Genomic DNA, 17,546 nt, shown 5'->3' on the forward strand with positions numbered 1-17,546 from the left:
TCTTTAAAGGATGAGAGCATAAATGTAAGTAAAGGACAAACTGGGTCCTCCCACCTTGCTTCACGATTTCATGAATCACTGAATCCTAGGCCTGGAAGGGACCTTGAGAACCTCCTTCCTACCCTACCCTCAGCATGGAGACATGAGCTTTATAGAGGAAAATAAATCTCATTTTTTCTGGTCTCACTGAGAAGGTCCTACATCTTCCCTTGTTACTCATTCCAGTGTAACAATCCTGACATCTAAATAGTCTTCCTGATGGGTAACTGAGTTCGTCAGATTGCTTTCTTATCCTCTTATGTTAACCCAGAGAGATCAAGATAATTAATGCATACTTTACTATTTTCTCTAATTAGTCATTATTTTGTTTTGTTTCCTCATTTCAAGGTTTTTCACTGTCATAGCATAGTTAAGCATGTGAACTAACAACATGTACTAGCCGTGTGACCTTGGGGAAATGGTTTAACCTCTCTACACTTCAATGTCATCATTAATAAAATTGAGGTAACAAAAGTACCTACCTCAAAGAGTTCTTGGAAGGATTAAATGAGTTTATATATGTAAATTCCTTGATTCAGTGTTGACATATAGTGTTACATAAATGCTTGCTAAAAAATTTAAAGCATATTTAGAAAAAAGGAAAGACAAATTTAGAACATATAACAAAATTCAAAAAAACTATCAATAATTTTACTATAGAGATAACACTGTTTATATTTCAATATATTTCTGTCTGGTCTTATGTATATATAAATTGCATATATAGCACATAATTGGAATGATGCTATATTTGAGAAAAAGCTCTGCATCATCAGCTACTTCACTTAATGTTATTTTATAAACATTTCTCCATATTCCTAAAAATTTTTGCAAATTATGTTTAGTGGTTGTATAGCAATCCAGTGTATGAGCCTATACCATCAGCAATCTCCCTGTTGTTGAGATATGATGTTGTTTTTGATATTTCCTTTTTTAAGCTAATTCAGTAATAACTGTCTTTATAAATAAACTTTTATCTATCTTTTTGAATATTTCTAAATTTCCTTGAAGTAGGATGCTGAGAGAAAGGATACCTTGAAGACTCCAGATACATACTGTTAAATTATGTTCTAGTAAGAAATGTATTAATTGATGCTGCTAAAAGTAGTATGAGATATTATCTTTCATAGCAACATTAAATATTGCTTTAAAAAAGAAACATAATTTCCAATTTTATGGTAAAAACTACCATATTTTACCATAGTTTTTTATATATATAGATGTAGATAAAGATATTTTTTCTTTTTTTGGGACGGAGTCTCGCTCTGTCGCCAAGGCTGGAATGCAATGGCACACTCTCAGCTCACTGCAACCTCCACTTCCCAGGTGCAAGCAATTCTCCTGCCTCAGCCTCCGAAGTAGCTGGGATTACAGATTCATGCCACCATGGCCAGCTAATTTTTATATTTTTAAGTACAGACCAGGTTTCACCATGTTGGTCAGGCTGGTCTTGAACTCCTGACCTTGTGATCTGCCTGCCTTGGCCTCCCAAAGTGCTGGGATTTCAGACATGAGCCACCACCCCTGGCTCATAGTTTAATATTTTAATTTGAATCTTTGATTCATGGTTAAAGTGAATGTTTCTGTTAACTATTATATACTAAGTGTAGAGTAGCTACTATAGTACATTTTCATTAAGTCATGCCTTAGCATTTGTCTCTCCAAGTGGAATTCATTGTTCTTTTATGTTTTCCTTTGAGTCATGTTTTCTAACTTTAATTGACTTGTAATTTTCCTTTAGAAAGTTTTTCCTTTCTTGGGTTATTTTCCTATGCTAGAAACCAGGGTAAGAGGCTGTGTTGGCACTGGGGCCTAACTGACTTGTATTTGGCATAGTGAGATGTTCCTATCTATGCAAATCAGGAACAACCATCAAGTGACTAGTATGAGTTGGCATTGATCTGGGTTCTGTGGAGATAAGAGAGGGTCCTTACTCTCCCGGGGTATTAAAGTATAGTTGGAAAGAAATGACCAATGCTTGAAACAATTAGTGATCAATTAAGTCAGCCTACACCGAGTGAATTGTGGAATACATACAAAGTGCTACACCCATTTAAAGAAGAGAGAGATCAATGATAATGTGACTAATTATCCATGAGGTTGGCCTTGGCAGAGGGAAGGTCAAGTAGTTTGGGTGAAAAGAACTACAGAAGTAAATGGCAGCCTATTATAGATGAAGAGAGCATGTATTTTTGTGTCAGATCTCAGCTACACCACTTCGTAACTTTAACCTCAAGCCAAGTGTATTAAGTGGGTTTGAATCCCAATTCTGCCACTCATGAACTTGGGCAAGCTAATAATTTCTATGATAAGTCTAGCTTTGCTCATGCATAACATAAGAATAATAAAAGGACCTACCTCACAGGATTGTCATGGGGATTCAGTGAGTAAATGTGAGAACTGGGGCCTGGCACATTATAAGCACTCAATAGTGTCAGCTTTTATTATTAACCTGTGTAAGCATCAATTTAGTAAGTTACTTACTAATATGATATAGTAAGGATTCTCCATTACATTAGATAAAGATGGGTATTTTGATTGAGAATTAGGCAAATTTGGCCCTGACAGGAAGAGGAAGAGACTGGAATTGGAAGTCTTCCTCCAAATCATGATACACATATTAAATTTGGAAGTGCAGTGCTCAGCTCTGCACTCAGGTCAGTTATTCATTGGAGCACACACCCACAGACCTGTTTCCTTCCATTTAGCTTGAGAGCCTGATTTTTCTCTGCAAGACTCAAAGTCAGCTCTGATTTTTTAAAGATCAAATTCAACACTCTCATTAATATATCCTAAAAAAAGATTCAGATAACATTTCTAAAATAGGAATTAAAATAGGCATGTAATTAAAATACTAATTAAGTAAAGAGGTACTATATTAGTAACACTAAAAAAAATAGAAGGATTTAGAAAAATCAAAATACTGAGAGTGAAGGTTTTAAAATGTGTATGCATTCCTTCTTGACACTCCTCCCCTTAAAAGGTGGAGCCTAGTTACACTGTCCTGGACTGTGGGGGCTGGAGTTAGTGACTAGTGTAACCTAGAGAATGAGGTGAAAGTGACAGCGTTTGAGTTACAAAACTGGGCCATAAAATCCTTTGCAGCTTCCTCCTTTCTTGGGTCCCTCTCCTTAAGGAACCCAGCAGCCTTGTTTGGAGGAAACTCAAGAAGCCCTATTGAGAGGTCCAAGTAGTAAGGAATCAAATCAAGACCTCTTGCCAACAGCCGGCACAAACTTGCCAGCTATGTGAGTGAGTCATTTTGGAATAGAATCCTCCAGTCGTAGGCAAGCCTTAAAATGCCCATAACCCCAGCCAACAGCGTGACTGAAACCTTATGAGAGAACTCTTTGCCAAAACCACACAACTAAGCTGGTCCCAAGTTCCTGACCAACAGAAAACTGTGTGATAATAAAAGTTTAATTTTTTAAGCTACTACATTTTAGGGTAAGGTATTATGCAGCCATATATGACTTATACACCAAATGTGATCTAAATTGAGATTTTACCATGAGATACTTAACCTAATTCAATTCAGGAGAAAAGAAGCCAAAACTCATAGTGAACTAGAAGGAGATTTTGATATGTAGAAATGAGTAAGTAGAAAAGCAAACATTAAATAGGAAATTAACTATAAGCAGGTCATACCTTGTGGAAGAGACTGCCTAGCTGTTCAAACCCATTTCTTTTTTTCTCCCGGATATACTGCTGGACTACATTTCCCAGCCTCTCTTGCAGCTGTATGTGGCAATAATACTGAATGCTAACCAAGTGGACTGAAAACCTCCCATAAAATCTCCATTGCTATCTCTTTTTCTGTCTGCCAGCTAGATATTAACAACCAGAGTGATTTTGAAAAAATGACAGAGCCTCTATCAGCCTAAGGTTCTCAACAACAGTGAAGCAGACAGCCCCCCAAATGAGGCTGCTAGATTTATCTCTTCAATGTGGCATCTGTAAGTTCTCAGGCAGCATCATCCAGCCACCAGATTGAGAAGGGATGTGCATAAAGGCATGCTGGTTTCTTAACCTCTAGAGTAAGAGTGCCACATGTCACTTTGCTCACATTCTTTTGGTGCAAATTAGCCATATGAGCCTACCCAAGTGGAAGGAGAACTGGGAAATGCTGCCCTTGTTTTGGTTGCTGTTCTCTAGCAAAAACTCTACACAAAGGAAATGGGCATGGATCTTTGGCAGATCTGCCATAATCTCACCCTTCCTTTAATTTTTTTTCTCTGGAGACTGGGTCTTACTGTGTTGCCAAGGCAGGTCTCAGACTCCTGGCCTTAAACAATCCTCCTGCCTCAGCCTCCCAAAGTGTTGTGATTACAGGTGTGAGCCACTACACCTGGCTAATCTGTTGTTTCTTACACACACAGACTCAGCTCCCAAGGAGGAAAACTAAAAGACCTATCCAGATTATATCTCCAGCTCCAAATCCAAGACCTTCAAAATATACATAGTCTTCTCATAGAGTTGCCAGATCTTGTGATATGGCAAACTATAGACGGAAGATATGTTACACATCATAAAAAACATACAATAATGGAACAGAAACATGATAACCATAAGAAACAATCTGACGTAATAGTTGGTTCGTAAGAATGCTGAAACTGTCAGTCAGGCATTGTGCTGTTCTTCTGCCCTACGGTGGGCAGGGAGTCAATTCCTTGGATATGCCCTGTTCTTTCTGGAAGGAATCACTTGTTCACTGTTTCCAAGGCCCCTCATTCAAGTCCTAGTAGTTTCTTCCTTTTATCTGTGGCCACATCTAAAATAAATATATAGGAACATGCCTGCTTTGGGGGCTGTACACATTTTCTAGCCTGTTTCCAACTGGTACACGTTTAGGGACTCAAGTGTTTTTACTAAGGTTCAAACAGTCTAAGGCTCATGGGTTCTTTGGGAATGTAATTCCCTTAGAAACTTAGGCTTTTGCATTACCTGCTTCCCATCAGTTCTGTGTGCCAATAACCATATTAAAAGTTTCTTGCCTCCAGCCTGAGTTGTTTCTTAGTTTTCTGACCCATGGCTTCTCTTTTTCAGCTTAACTGGTGCTCTTTTGAGACTATAAAAAGCAGCTTTGACCTTACATGCTCTTTGACCTAAGACAGCATCATCACTGACCTTTTATTGCTCCAAGTCTCGTTCAGCTTCATATTTTACTGTTTAGGGTCTTGCCTCTGTCTCTCCTAGGCCCCTTATATTCTGTTTGCAACCAGGAAATTCTTTCCTGAGATCATTATTTGTATAGCGTATGACTGAAGGCTGAGGGTTCTACCCTCTTCCTGCTCTGGTACCCTGGTTTCCCTGCTACGGATCTACTCAGCAGCAGGCGGCATCACTGATTATGCCATTTCAGTATCAGGAGAAAATGAGTTCAGTTTTTAGCAACTGTTCTTAGTGCCATTTGTATCCCAGAACAGTTAGTTTTGCTAATTTGGCAGAATGTGGACAAGGTTCAATAAAATCCAAAGATAAATATAAACACATGAACTCTGTGGTCTAGATAAACGGCAATGAAGAACTTTTTTTGTTTGTTTTTGTTTTTGCCAGAGTGCTAATTAAATAAAATCTTTTAACACTATGAACGTTAAAAACAACTCAACCAAATGACAGGATTTTGTTGGATTTTGCTATGGTAAAAGCTATTTTGTTTAAAAGATAATTAGGCTGGGTGCAGTGGCTTACCTCTGTAATCCCAGCACTTTGGACGGCCAAAGTGGGTGGGTCACTTGATGTAAGGATGAGACCAGCCTGGCCAACAGGGTGAAACCCATCTCTATTAAAATTACAAAAATTAGCCAGGCGTGGTGGTGGGTGCCTATGATTCCAGCTACCTGGAAGGAGCTCCAGACCAGCCTTGCTATGCTGGTGAAACCCCAACTCTACTAAAAATACAGAAATTATCCAGGCGCTGTGGCAGGTGCTTGTAATTCCAGCTACTGGAAAGGCTGAGGCAGGAAAATTGTTTGAACCCATGAGGCAGAAGTTGCAGTGAGTCAAGATCATGCCAGTGCACTCCAGCCCAGCCAACAGAGACTCTGTCTTAAACAAAAGATATTTAAATATTAATATTTTGCCACATATGCTGATGATTGGAGTTATAACTATTCAAAGTCTAGAGCAGGCGTCCCCAAACTATGGCCGGCGGGCCGCATGCGGCCCCCTGAGGCCATTTATCCGGCCCCCCACCGCACTTCAGGAAGGGGCACCTCTTTCATTGGTGGTCAGTGAGAGGAGCACAGTATGTGGCGGCCCTCCAACGGTCTGAGGAACAGTGAACTGGCCCCCTGTGTAAAAAGTTTGGGGATGCCTGGTCTAGAGGATTATAGATATTTACATACCATACTGCACAATTAAACAAAAGGCAGTTTTCCAAATTGTTTTTCCCTTCATGAAGGGAGATGTAAATTTCTTTTTGGAGGGATGTGTTTGGGATGCTGAAAGTAAGAGAAATCCAAATGAGCAGCTTCCACATGATAATGATGATGAAGGAAGGAAAGAGGGAGTGGGAAAAAGGAGGAAGGAAAGAAGAATGAAAAGGAGGATGAGGAGGAGAAAGGAACATAAGGAAAAGAAGATTGTCTTATCATGATGATCAGTAATCATCTGCCAATTGGCCCAATTTAGTTTTTCATCAGCCAGTAATCCACATGAACATATAGGAATCCAAGTACCTACAAAACCTTAGATTCTGCAGTTACAAAGAAACTCACTTAAGATAATGGTAGCTGTTATGATGGGATACCAGAAAATGATTTTTTTTTCACTTTTCTCTGATTTTTCTTATTTAAGTTTCATCAGAGTCTACCAGAGTAGAGGAGCAGGCATTCAAACTTTAGGTCATCTGTCTCCATGTTTCTGAAGACTTTATTATGATGTATTGTGGAGCTTATGCAAGAAACTGCACAAGAATGCAGAATGCCTGGCACATAGTAAACACTCAAATGTGGCTTTCTCTCCATCCCTGGATCCCTTACTGAGGCTATATAAACTCTACATTCACTGCTGTGCACATAGAGTAACTACATTTTCTTTTCAATCCCAAGGAAAAGTGTCAGCATAAGCTTATTTGAACCTCAGTGGGGGCAAGGAGTAGGATGACTGTGAATTCTGATAGTTTTAATTTGACATATATTTTGATAAATCACTATATTATCTAAAAGCAAAATAGTAATATGATTTCTTTATAAGAAGGGTTTCTTATTTCTCAGATCATATGTCTGTCATTTTCTTTAGTTTATAAAATGATAAACTCAAAATAGCTAGTATAAATTTATTTTTTAATAAGAAGGGTCATATTCCTTCTAAACTTAAGTAAATATGAAATTTTAGTGAAGGAGTCCCAGGTTTTAATTCTTTCCCCACTGCTGATTAGTTACATAACTTTGGCCAGTTCTTTGACATTCTCCAGCTTCAGTTTTTCATTTGTAAAATGCAGACAATATTTGCTTGCAGATATGCTGTGAGAATTAAATGAGGTGAGGCATGAATTGAATAATACATAGTAAGGACTCAGGAAAGTAAGCACTTCCTCCTGCTCATGGTTGAAAGCACAAATGTTGACTTAATATCCCTTTTATGATTAAATAATAAAATTATATAGGTAATATTAAGATACAACTGTGGTAATTTCTTATTAAACATTTTAAATAAAGATCTACTAAACTGTGCCTTCTCTGGAGATCATTAGCATTTTTTCTTCCCCCTAGTATAAATATATTAATATTAAATTGGTCAAGTGATCATTAGAGAAGACAAGGATATTTATGTTCATTGATATATACTCTGTTTGAACAAAACAAAGACCTTAGAAATTATGGTAGTGATCAGTGTCAGTTGCCAAACAGTCTCAATTCTCCTTACGTCAGGGCTCATGATGGAATTGCACTTCCTGGCCTGAGTGGGACTATATGACTAGTCCTGACTAAATTCGCATTGACAGGTGCAGAGTCTGAGACCTCTCAGACTCTTTTCCCCTCTAGCTTGGCAATCAGGGACATGTAAAAAGGTGGCTACATCAGACTGAGTTCTTTGCTTGCTGACCTGCAAGGATCATATAGCGAAAGGCTGTGGAATTGTCATAACAGTATCACTTAGCTCATTCTGAATGATCAGAGGTGGTTAACAAAACCCAAAAGAACTTCTAGCAAAAAATAGATATCTAAGGAAGTAGACTTTCTTCCTATAAAGGATGTAGATAAGCCTCACTTCCAACTGTCTCTTTAGAGTTTTTGACCTTGACACACTTATATATGAGGATAAAATTCCAGTTAATAATATAAATTGTTATACATTCTGCAAATGAAAATGGAGATTAAAATTAGATTACTAGAAGATTAAGAGTAGGGGCATAAGTTAATTTGATATTTCTTTCTCACCTAAAAGCTTTCTAGACACTCAGTGTTTTTAAAAAATATCCATTCATGTATTTTTTCCATATCATAAAACATATACTCTAAGTTCAATGCTGAGTGATTTAGAGAAACTCAAATAACTTGGACCACTTCCTATAAAACAACAAAAAATAAGGCACAGCCTACATTATATAGTGATATGGTAGCAAGAAGAATGACAAACCTGAATTTGGGGTAAATATTCATTTTAATTTTTTGGACAAATAATTTCAAATATAATTTTAAAAGACCAAATCAGCATTACAGATTCCAATTTAAAGAAAAGTTAAATGCAATAAAGCATTTTAGTAGTTTTATTTTAAAATGGTATGACACACTTGCTATTAACATAAAAGGCATCAAATGCCCTAAGAACTCATAACCTTAATAATTGCCCTTGAAAATATCAAAAAGCACATAATCAATGTCAAATTATTTTTTTTTTTGGCAAGAAAAATAAAATTAAAAGCACAATGAGAACCACAGGGCACAAACTCTAGATACACAATATAAAATAACTCATCTTTCTTATATGACATTTGTTTAGAGCCTGGCTAGGAAGCCTGAAGATGGCAGTGGAAAAATAGGAAGAGCTGTTCCTGAAATGCAGGAGAGTTACCCAAACTTAAAACAAAGAAATATGCTCCCTATAGTTCCCTGAAATAAAATAGAAAATCATGGTAAAAAAATTTCTAAATATGCCATACTCTTATGAGTCTGAAAGAGAAGTTAAAAAATAAACCAATAAACGTTTGTGGGAGGCTGAATGACCAAAACAGGTTTATAATAATTATGGCATCTCATTCTGAGGCTGATTCCAAATTCTTCATTCATGACCTGTGAAAGACTTCTCTTCTTAATGTCAACAGTAAGGCATGCCAAATTTCTATAATAAAACTTCTAACAATAGCTTTGGATATTAAAGCTGTGTAACTGTAAAATATAGTCTGAATGCACAGACTTGAGTGCTCATAAATCTTCGCACAAACATAAACCACAAATACACTCTTAAGTGTAAGCCACAGATTTTTGAAATCAGTTTTAGGTGTTTAAAATAACATCTTGCGTTTTACAGTGTCAATTCACTAGGCAAATTATTTCCCAGGACTTATAAACGTTGGAAGGAGATATCATAGAATATTATGAATCATAAAATGATATAGTTGAAAATCAGCCGAAAGTCAATGATATGTTAATTCTCTTTACTGGGAACTCTTTTTACACTAGAAAAGCCTGTGAGACTTCATTATAATCTTCTCATCATAATCATTCTTTATGTCCAATTCTGGGAAAGGTTAAACCCATTATAGAGAACAGTAAGTACTGGTAGTACTACATCTTGCTGTAATAGGTGAACTATTGGTAGAGGTTGTGAATCTTTTTTGTCAGGCCACATTTTGGTGGTGACATTAATTGCTGCAATGAAAGCTGACCTTCAGGTTGAAAATCATTCTCCTAAGAGATATATACATAGAGCACTTTTCAAAAAATTTAGACGATTAATCCAAGTAAAGTTTTACATGCACCTACCATTGCACATAAGAAAGATGAAGATCAAAATGTTCACATGCTTCTGCCTAGAAGTTTTGCTTGTTGGAAAGATGTAAAAAAAAAAAAAAAAGGTAGAGCCATTTGGGTTCAGACCTTTAATTCTTGATATTTAACTAGCATCGTGCTCAGTCACTCATTTAACTTTATCCTGGGGGACTGAGATAAAGGCACACATAAGTTTGGTAGTGCAGTCTCCTTTCAGAAGCTGTACCTTAAAGGGCATGTGCCAGCACTGCTCCAATTGGGTCTCTACAACAAATAAAGATGAGGGAGATGGACCCATATTTTAAGCAGACAGCAAAGCATGTGATATCAAGGCAAGTATCTTGATAGTACAGAATCAAGGGTTATAGCAGTCATGTGAGTAAAAGTACCCATGGCCTCCAAGAACTTGATGATTCCAAGCAGTCTTGCCTTCCTCTAAACCAGGCGTCCCCAAACTTTTTACACAGGGGGCCAGTTCACTGTCCCTCAGACCGTTGGAGAGCTGCCACATACTGTGCTCCTCTCACTGACCACCAATGAAAGAGGTGCCCCTTCCTGAAGTGCGGCGGGGGGCCGGATAAATGGCCTCAGGGGGCCACATGCAGCCCACGGGCCGGGCCATAGTTTAGGGATGCCTGCTCTAAACTATAAATCAGCTAAGTAGTGGGGAGCATGAAGAAAAGCTGTTCTTTATATGAGGGGCCAGTACATCACATTACGTGATCTACTTTAATAGCTCCCAGTGGGTGGAAAGGACACAGAGCACTGCAAAGAAAACTCTTTGCAAACTCTTTGTAACAGTTTAGGGTACCCTTAAAAGGATTGGCTTATTAAAGACATTAGAAGCCTTAAATCACCCATCAGCAGTGTGTAGATCCAAGTAATAAAGGAGAAAGGCAGCTTTCTTTCTGTAATTCACCCCATTGGACCACACTGCTGAAAGATGAACTGTCTTCTCACTGAGATTAGGAAGATGACTCTGCGTTTAGACTTCTAAAACCATGTAAATAAGCTAAAGACCCAGGACCACTGAAAATGTTTTTCTTCTCTAGGTCTAGCAATAAAAACTTTCATAGATAACAACCAGCACCACGTTGAAGAGACAAATGTAAGGTCATAAATCCCCATGAAGGATGCAAGACCAACACCATAGCTATTGTATGGCCAATACCTATAGAATGTATCACCTGGTCTTGCCAAAGTACCTCTAGAGCCAAAAACACTCCTCATCAGATTGGAAACAACAGTAAATAAAACACATGGCTTTTCTTTGCCTGTGTTACCATCATTTTAAGTTGAAGTAATCATCTTGAATTCAGGCACTGCCAGGATGGATAAGGGCTACATAAACCAAATACCCAGGGAAAAGTCGATTAAGGCAAGCATCTGAATAGTGTCACTACAGCCCAAAAGGAGTCATCCAGATGATTTTCTAAATCATATAATATATAGTAGTTTGCCCTCAGATAAGTAGAATCTTAAAAGATATGTGCTCTATATGTAAGCAGATTTAAATAATGTTAAAATATGTGTTTACTTACATTTCAATTTTAAATTTTAAAGAAAATTATAGAGTTCTCGAAAAAAAAGAAATATATTTTGACTTGTAAGGTCTTTTCCTTCCCCCTTGAATTTTTTTTTCCAAAATGGCATTTTTCCAAATGCCATTAGATGTGTTGCCTCTAGATCACATCTACATTATTTGGTAGCTCTGCAAGATTCATTAAATGCTTCTGCATGAAAATCTTTATCATCAGTTGAAAAGACTTCCTAACACTTGATTCCCAAACTCCTCTTCCTTCATAAACTGAAAGTCGGCTCTACATTAATTCAATTTAGTCTGCCATTTGGCTAATTAATCCTGTTTCACCAATAAATAAAAACAAAACTTAGTTGATCTCACTTAGCTTCTATGAATAAACATGTAATTTTTTTAATGCCTTCCTTTTTTAACATACAGCTTAGACCTACTCACTCAGCAGAGTAGTAGATTGTTTCCTTCTTGTCTCCAGGTCATCCAAAGTGGATTCTTAAGCAGGCTGGAGCTGGACGTAGAAACCCTCAGAATATAAAACTTATGCCACTGATAAGGCAGCCTCAACAAAAATAATGAAATCAGAGTCACAGTAAAACAAAGTTTGTTCAAAAAGCACAAAGAAACAGTAATAGAAAAGTCATATTTATCTCAATTCTTTTAGGCCATCAGCATTGCTCTATAGCAGAAGGCAATTAACTACCTCTAGCTTCCTCTGATGCCCATATGATTTCTCATTTTTACCTATTAATTCTTTCATATGCCCCTCCTCTCTTTTTTATTGTCTTCCAAGTCTCCCTTTTTTGTATTTCACCTCAACTCTTAGTTATATGCAGCATACCTCACTCATCAAATCAATCTCTGGCACCCATGAGAGCTCATCCACATAAATCTCTTGATTCACACATTTTGCTAGCCAAAGTCACCCATGTATTCCACAGTCGTCCACAACAACACAAATTTCAAACATTTGAAATAGCCTTTAAAAATCTACAAAGAAATCACTTTCTTAGACGATGACTACAGTGCCCATTGAATTGGTGTTTTTAATCTCTCTCTCCCCATTTTAATTTTTTTGGCTTTGGGCTTAAGGACTGCTGCTGTCATGAGGGAAGCAGTTGTTGCTTGGCCAGAGCAAGTGATACAGCCTGCTAGGCACAGTCCCCAAAAGTCTAGCTGCAATTTTACTGGTGGTTTTCCCCAAACAGCAATAATAAGATGTCACCTGGGAGCACACCAGAGCCAATCATGATTCAGGCCTGCCCAGATGTTTAGATGTCCGGAAATATATTTAAAATGTCTCATGGCTTGCCTCTTTGGTGTGAGAAACAGTGGACTTCAAGCGCACAAACAACTGGTATGATGGCAAAGTCACAAAAAATAAAATTTATATCAGTAACTAATTTGACTTCATTTTAAAAAAGAGCAGTGACCCTGGCTGCTATCTGGCACTAATACTGTAGTTTAAATTCACATTGGTCTTACAATGATTTACATAATTTTCCTTTATTAGAAAGTTTATCCGAATGACTTAATTGCCATTTTTGAATACAGGAATAATTTCAAACATAGCATTTTTTACAATTAAACAAAGCCCAACATCCTCAAACTTCAAAATATTCAAATTCAAAACTCCATATTTTAGTGTTTAGCCAAATAACAATAAGGATAATTTAGCAAGAAAATGGATAAGCACCATTGAGAATTAAATGTAAGCCTTATTATTGATTAGTGCTTAGTTCTTTTTCACAAAATAGATTAGCAATTGATCCTACTATGCGTAGAACCACCTAGTGTCCAAAGAGTAATATCACATATTTGTGTACTGGATCATTAGAAATATTTTTCTATTGAAGTAGAAGTTCCTGACCATTACAGATCACATGGAGAACAAAATCACTCATTGGCTGTTGGTTTGTGAAATAAACTTTTCTTGCCAGGCAAATAAATTGCACTGTGAATTTTTTTTTTTTTTTTTTTTTTTTTTTTTTTTTTTTTTACAAATTAACTTTTTTTTCATACTATAAAATGCCAAGGCAGACTCTCAAGATATTCACAACCAGAATTAACTCTGTACGGCGAGTGCATCTTCCTCTACCAAGGACAGTTCCAGAGTGTTTTCATTCGTGCTGGTCTTCATCCTGAAGTTGAAAGAACCATAGAGTTTTGCAGACTCTTTGGAAGAGGCAAATCTGTTTCGACGATAGAGCTCCCCCTTCCACATGGACATCATTAGCAAGCAGGACAGTACGACACCCCCCAGTGTGAGGAGGCAGAGCCCTGCAATCACACAGCGGTCCAGGTGAGCCCCCAGCCTCGCGCTCTCCTTCTCCAGGCGCTCCATCTCCCGGGCTGCCACAGTGTTGGGGTCCACAGTCACTTCCCGGGGGACGATGTAAGAGATGATCACCAGCAGGATGCCAGTGACCAAGAACAAGATGGCGCTGATGAAACCGTAGTCTATTGACTTCCCTGAAGATGTAGCTTCGGAACTTGTATCGTCCTCCTCTTCAGATATCAAAGATATGGCAGCCTCTTGGGACCACTCATTTGGATTTTCCCAGCCAAGCTCCCCAGGGTGATCATGCCCTTTTACTGATGGCGAGCTCTGGTTCTGTGGCTCCAAGTTGATGTTTTTGTCCACATAGGTAAAAGAAGTTTCTAATTCCTGGCTGCAGCAGTTACAGACTTTCTGTTCCGCTGTTATTTGGTTGTTCCCCGAGTGGAGAGGTCCTGGTGGAAAGGCGTCTGGAAGAAGGGTACTGTTTTGCAGAGAGTAGGAAGGGGATGTTGGAGAAGGACTAAGTTTAGACCCTTCCATCTCAGTTGCTCTTGGGGTGGACTCACACTGTCTCTGACAGCAGAGAGCAGCTCTTGTGGCTGCTGTATCTGCCTGGTCACCAGGAAGCCCTCTTGAATTCCAGTCCCTGGCATCACAGAGGTCTGCCTGGTTGCTCTTCTTAGCAAGGGAGTAGAGCTCCATGAACGCTAGTCAGACATTCCCCAGCAGCTTCCGGAAAGTCTGCCAATAACAACAGAGTTAGATAAGAACCTAACAGAAGCTAAGGCTGTATTTCCAGGAGTGTTGCTCCTGAGAGCGCCATTTTCTTCACAGCTGGACCTGTTTAGCCCCTTTTCCACCTCAAACAGGAGAAAGAAGGGAGGGGATACCTAGTGGCAGGAAAGTGTTGGAAGGGCAAATGCTCTCACTTGTCATAGTGATCAACACTGAAAGACTTAGGTCAGGGTAGAAAAGGCGCATGGAGGAAATGGTGGTGTCTACTGAGAAAGGCAACTGCCATCACCAAGCCAAATTTATCCAAGGACTCACACATTCCTGCAAGAGGATCCCTCAAACGACAAGGCAGGTTTCCTGTAAAAAGACAAATGAGAAAGGCAAGAGCCCTTTTTAGTAGAGCTGCCAATTTTCTGGAAGACTTGGGGAAGCACAGACTTCTTAATTCAATTAGACTGTAAGTGTTTACACTCTCCCTAGTTCAGAACAGATTCTAATACAGATTAGCTTTAGAGCATCACCATAAGTGAATGACTATACACCCCTATCAGCTGGGAATGAACTCAGCGTTTTGATTCTGCAGATCTGAAGTAGATTTAAAAAAAAAAAAAAAAAAGCCAGTTTAATCAGCCACCTCTGCTAACCTTACATGTCATACATTCAGTGACCCTAGTCACACAGCCCTTTATTTACAAGTCCACATGCTGCTTATTTGCTGTGCTTCTACTCAGCCCTATTCCCTCCTTCCCCCATGGAACACTGCTCCATGGAGGAGCATGTTCGGAACCCCAAAGCGTATAGGCAACAGACCTTACTGCAATTCCTGCAAAATACAATGGGCCAACTCACTGTTCCACACACACACCTGTCTGTTCCAGCTGCAAGATCTGTTACTCCCATTCCCTGGGTCTGTGCGGGTCTGTGTTCCTCCTTCTCTGCATGCTTTGCTAACACACATGCACAAGAAATTGACCATCCGGATAGTTTTACAAACCCAGTCTAGAAGTAAACTGAAAATAAAAGACAAATTATAAACCCACAGAGTAGGAGTTCTGTGGAGGCAAATAGGTGAGAAGCTATTTCCAAGGTTACCTCTGGAATTTTATAAACATGTCACTCTTCATCCCTCATTGCAGCAAGGGGCATTCCTGGAACAGAACTTTGGTTTGAGCAGAAAACCATCTGCCTATTTTTCTCTGCCTCTGCCGTCTTTCCAAGGCATAAAAATTCACTTTCCACTATCACTAAATATAGAGATTTTAACCAAAGGCTTTTATTTTACTTCCAAATCCAGGGTGATAATTGATTTAACCCAATGGCTTGAGGCTTCTTATGATTCAAAATCCACAGCTCCAAAGCTGGTAACAGCAGCACAGGCAAGGGTCACCTAAGGTCAACCTGGCAACTCAAAATATGGGAGAGGGAATCGACATGTTTTCTGCTCAACATGAGAATTTATTTAAAACAAAACAAAAAAAAGCAAAACACGTTTTTCTCCTATTATCAGAGTTTCTCTACAGTGAAGACAGCAAAAACCACCAAGGGCAAAAGAATCACTAGTAAACTAGAACAACCCCCCCACCCCCACCCCCAGCACTGAAGGATCCCTCAATGAATGAAGTGATGGTAACAGGCTTCATCAATTACCGAGAACTCGTCTCCCAGTTTTCTCGGGCATTAGGGGCTCTGATTAACCTTTGGCACAATTAAACTCATCATACTAGGCTACTTTGGATAAAATCAGCAGGGTTCTTTGAGAATTTCAATTTATAACAAAACAGGACAGCAATCCCCACTTAATTCCCTACAGCCGCCTCTACCTCTCTTTAAAGAAAAGCTACTCCCGCTTGTTCGCTTGTTGTATCGGAGGTACGCTAGCAGCACAGTCCTTTGCAGCTCCCTAATCCGGGGCTTCCATCCTCAGTGGAGAATGGATAATCCCAGGGGACCAGCTAAAGGCTCTTTTCTTCCGTCCTCTGCCTCTTTTTCCTCTGATCTGCTTAAAAGCCCAGTTAACGACAACGCGCCTTATAGCGAGGGGACAAGCACTTTGCTTCGGCCATCTGTCATCAATTAACAGCGTTAATATTTGCTTTAAACTGACACAGGCAAGGCTGGTCTCGGGGAGGCGATCTCTGGATGCGCCCCGAGCGCGCTGAGCCAGGACAGCGAGCGGCAAGCACCGGGCAGCGGTGACCCCCGCAAGCGCCGAGGGATCGGGAGCTCATTCCCGGTGAACTGGGTGCCCACCGAGGCACTCGAGATAGGGATGTGTCCGCGAAGCAGGACACCTTGGGCAGGGAGCGGGGATGTGCGCTCCAGCTCCGCTAGGCTCCAGGGCTCTCACTCTCGCACCCAAAAGCCTCCACCCCGTCCCATTCCCCGCCGCTCACCTACTTCGGCCGCCAGGTGCGGCTCGAGCTCAGCGCGCTCTCCCCGCAAGGCTCCCGGAGAAAGTCCCCCAATCACCAGCCGCCGCACTTGTAGCCTCGGCACGCCGCTGGGCTCCGCGGGGTGGGTAGCGCCCGCCGTGGCGGGCGGGGTGGGGCGGGGCGGGGCGGGGCGCTCCCGGAGCATCCCGGGAGTTGTAGGCCGGGGGCGGTCCCTATATCCCTCCCGTCTCTGTCTCCTCCCACGCCTTCTGGGTTTTACCCTTCCTGCAGATGAGTTCCCTCCCTTACTCCTTCCTGGCGCGTGAGAAGACAGCACTGGTTTCTAAGCTCGGAGTGGAGTTCCCTAGCCTCAGGTGTGGCCACAAGACTGTGAAAAGGAAAGTATATTTGGCTCCAAATGTGCCAGGTAATTTGCATATTTTGTCTTATTTAATAGTCAAAACAAATCTTCCAAGTATATTTTATTAATCTTCATTTTACGCCGTGGAAACAGGCTCAGAGAGGTTAAGTGCCTTATCCACAGTTACCAAGTTCTGAAATTGTATACAGGAGTCAGATTCTAAAGTCATTGCATTTCTCACAAAATTAGAAGAAATGTGAGCATTGAGCGTAAGAGATTGTCCCGTGTG

General features: G+C 39.8%; 1 protein-coding gene and 1 long non-coding RNA gene across 5 annotated transcripts in view; one reads left to right on the forward strand and one right to left on the reverse strand.

Moving 5' to 3' along the window:
* Positions 1-10,897: 10,897 nt before the first annotated feature.
* Positions 10,898-17,043, reverse strand: TMEM74 (transmembrane protein 74). 2 transcript variants are annotated; one of them, XM_074387054.1, is made up of 2 exons: positions 16,922-17,043; positions 10,898-14,530 (listed from the first exon to the last, which is right to left on the reverse strand). In XM_074387054.1, the coding sequence occupies exon 2, from the start codon at positions 14,489-14,491 to the stop codon at positions 13,574-13,576; it is 918 nt and encodes a 305-aa protein (XP_074243155.1). In that variant the 5' UTR covers positions 14,492-14,530; positions 16,922-17,043; the 3' UTR covers positions 10,898-13,573. The 2 variants fall into 2 exon arrangements, with proteins under 2 accessions (XP_074243155.1, XP_010347572.1); XM_010349270.3 differs by having other exon boundaries at positions 16,918-17,043.
* A 143-nt stretch (positions 17,044-17,186) lies between these two features.
* Positions 17,187-17,546, forward strand: part of LOC141581479 (uncharacterized) — an 83,381-nt gene continuing 83,021 nt past the window's right edge. For all 3 annotated transcript variants that reach the window (XR_012514144.1, XR_012514145.1, XR_012514143.1), the window contains exon 1: positions 17,187-17,323. This is a non-coding gene — a long non-coding RNA (uncharacterized LOC141581479). The remainder of the gene's footprint in view (positions 17,324-17,546) is intronic.

This window comes from Saimiri boliviensis, chromosome 15, assembly GCF_048565385.1.
Source record: "Saimiri boliviensis isolate mSaiBol1 chromosome 15, mSaiBol1.pri, whole genome shotgun sequence".
Taxonomy (NCBI): domain Eukaryota; kingdom Metazoa; phylum Chordata; class Mammalia; order Primates; family Cebidae; genus Saimiri; species Saimiri boliviensis.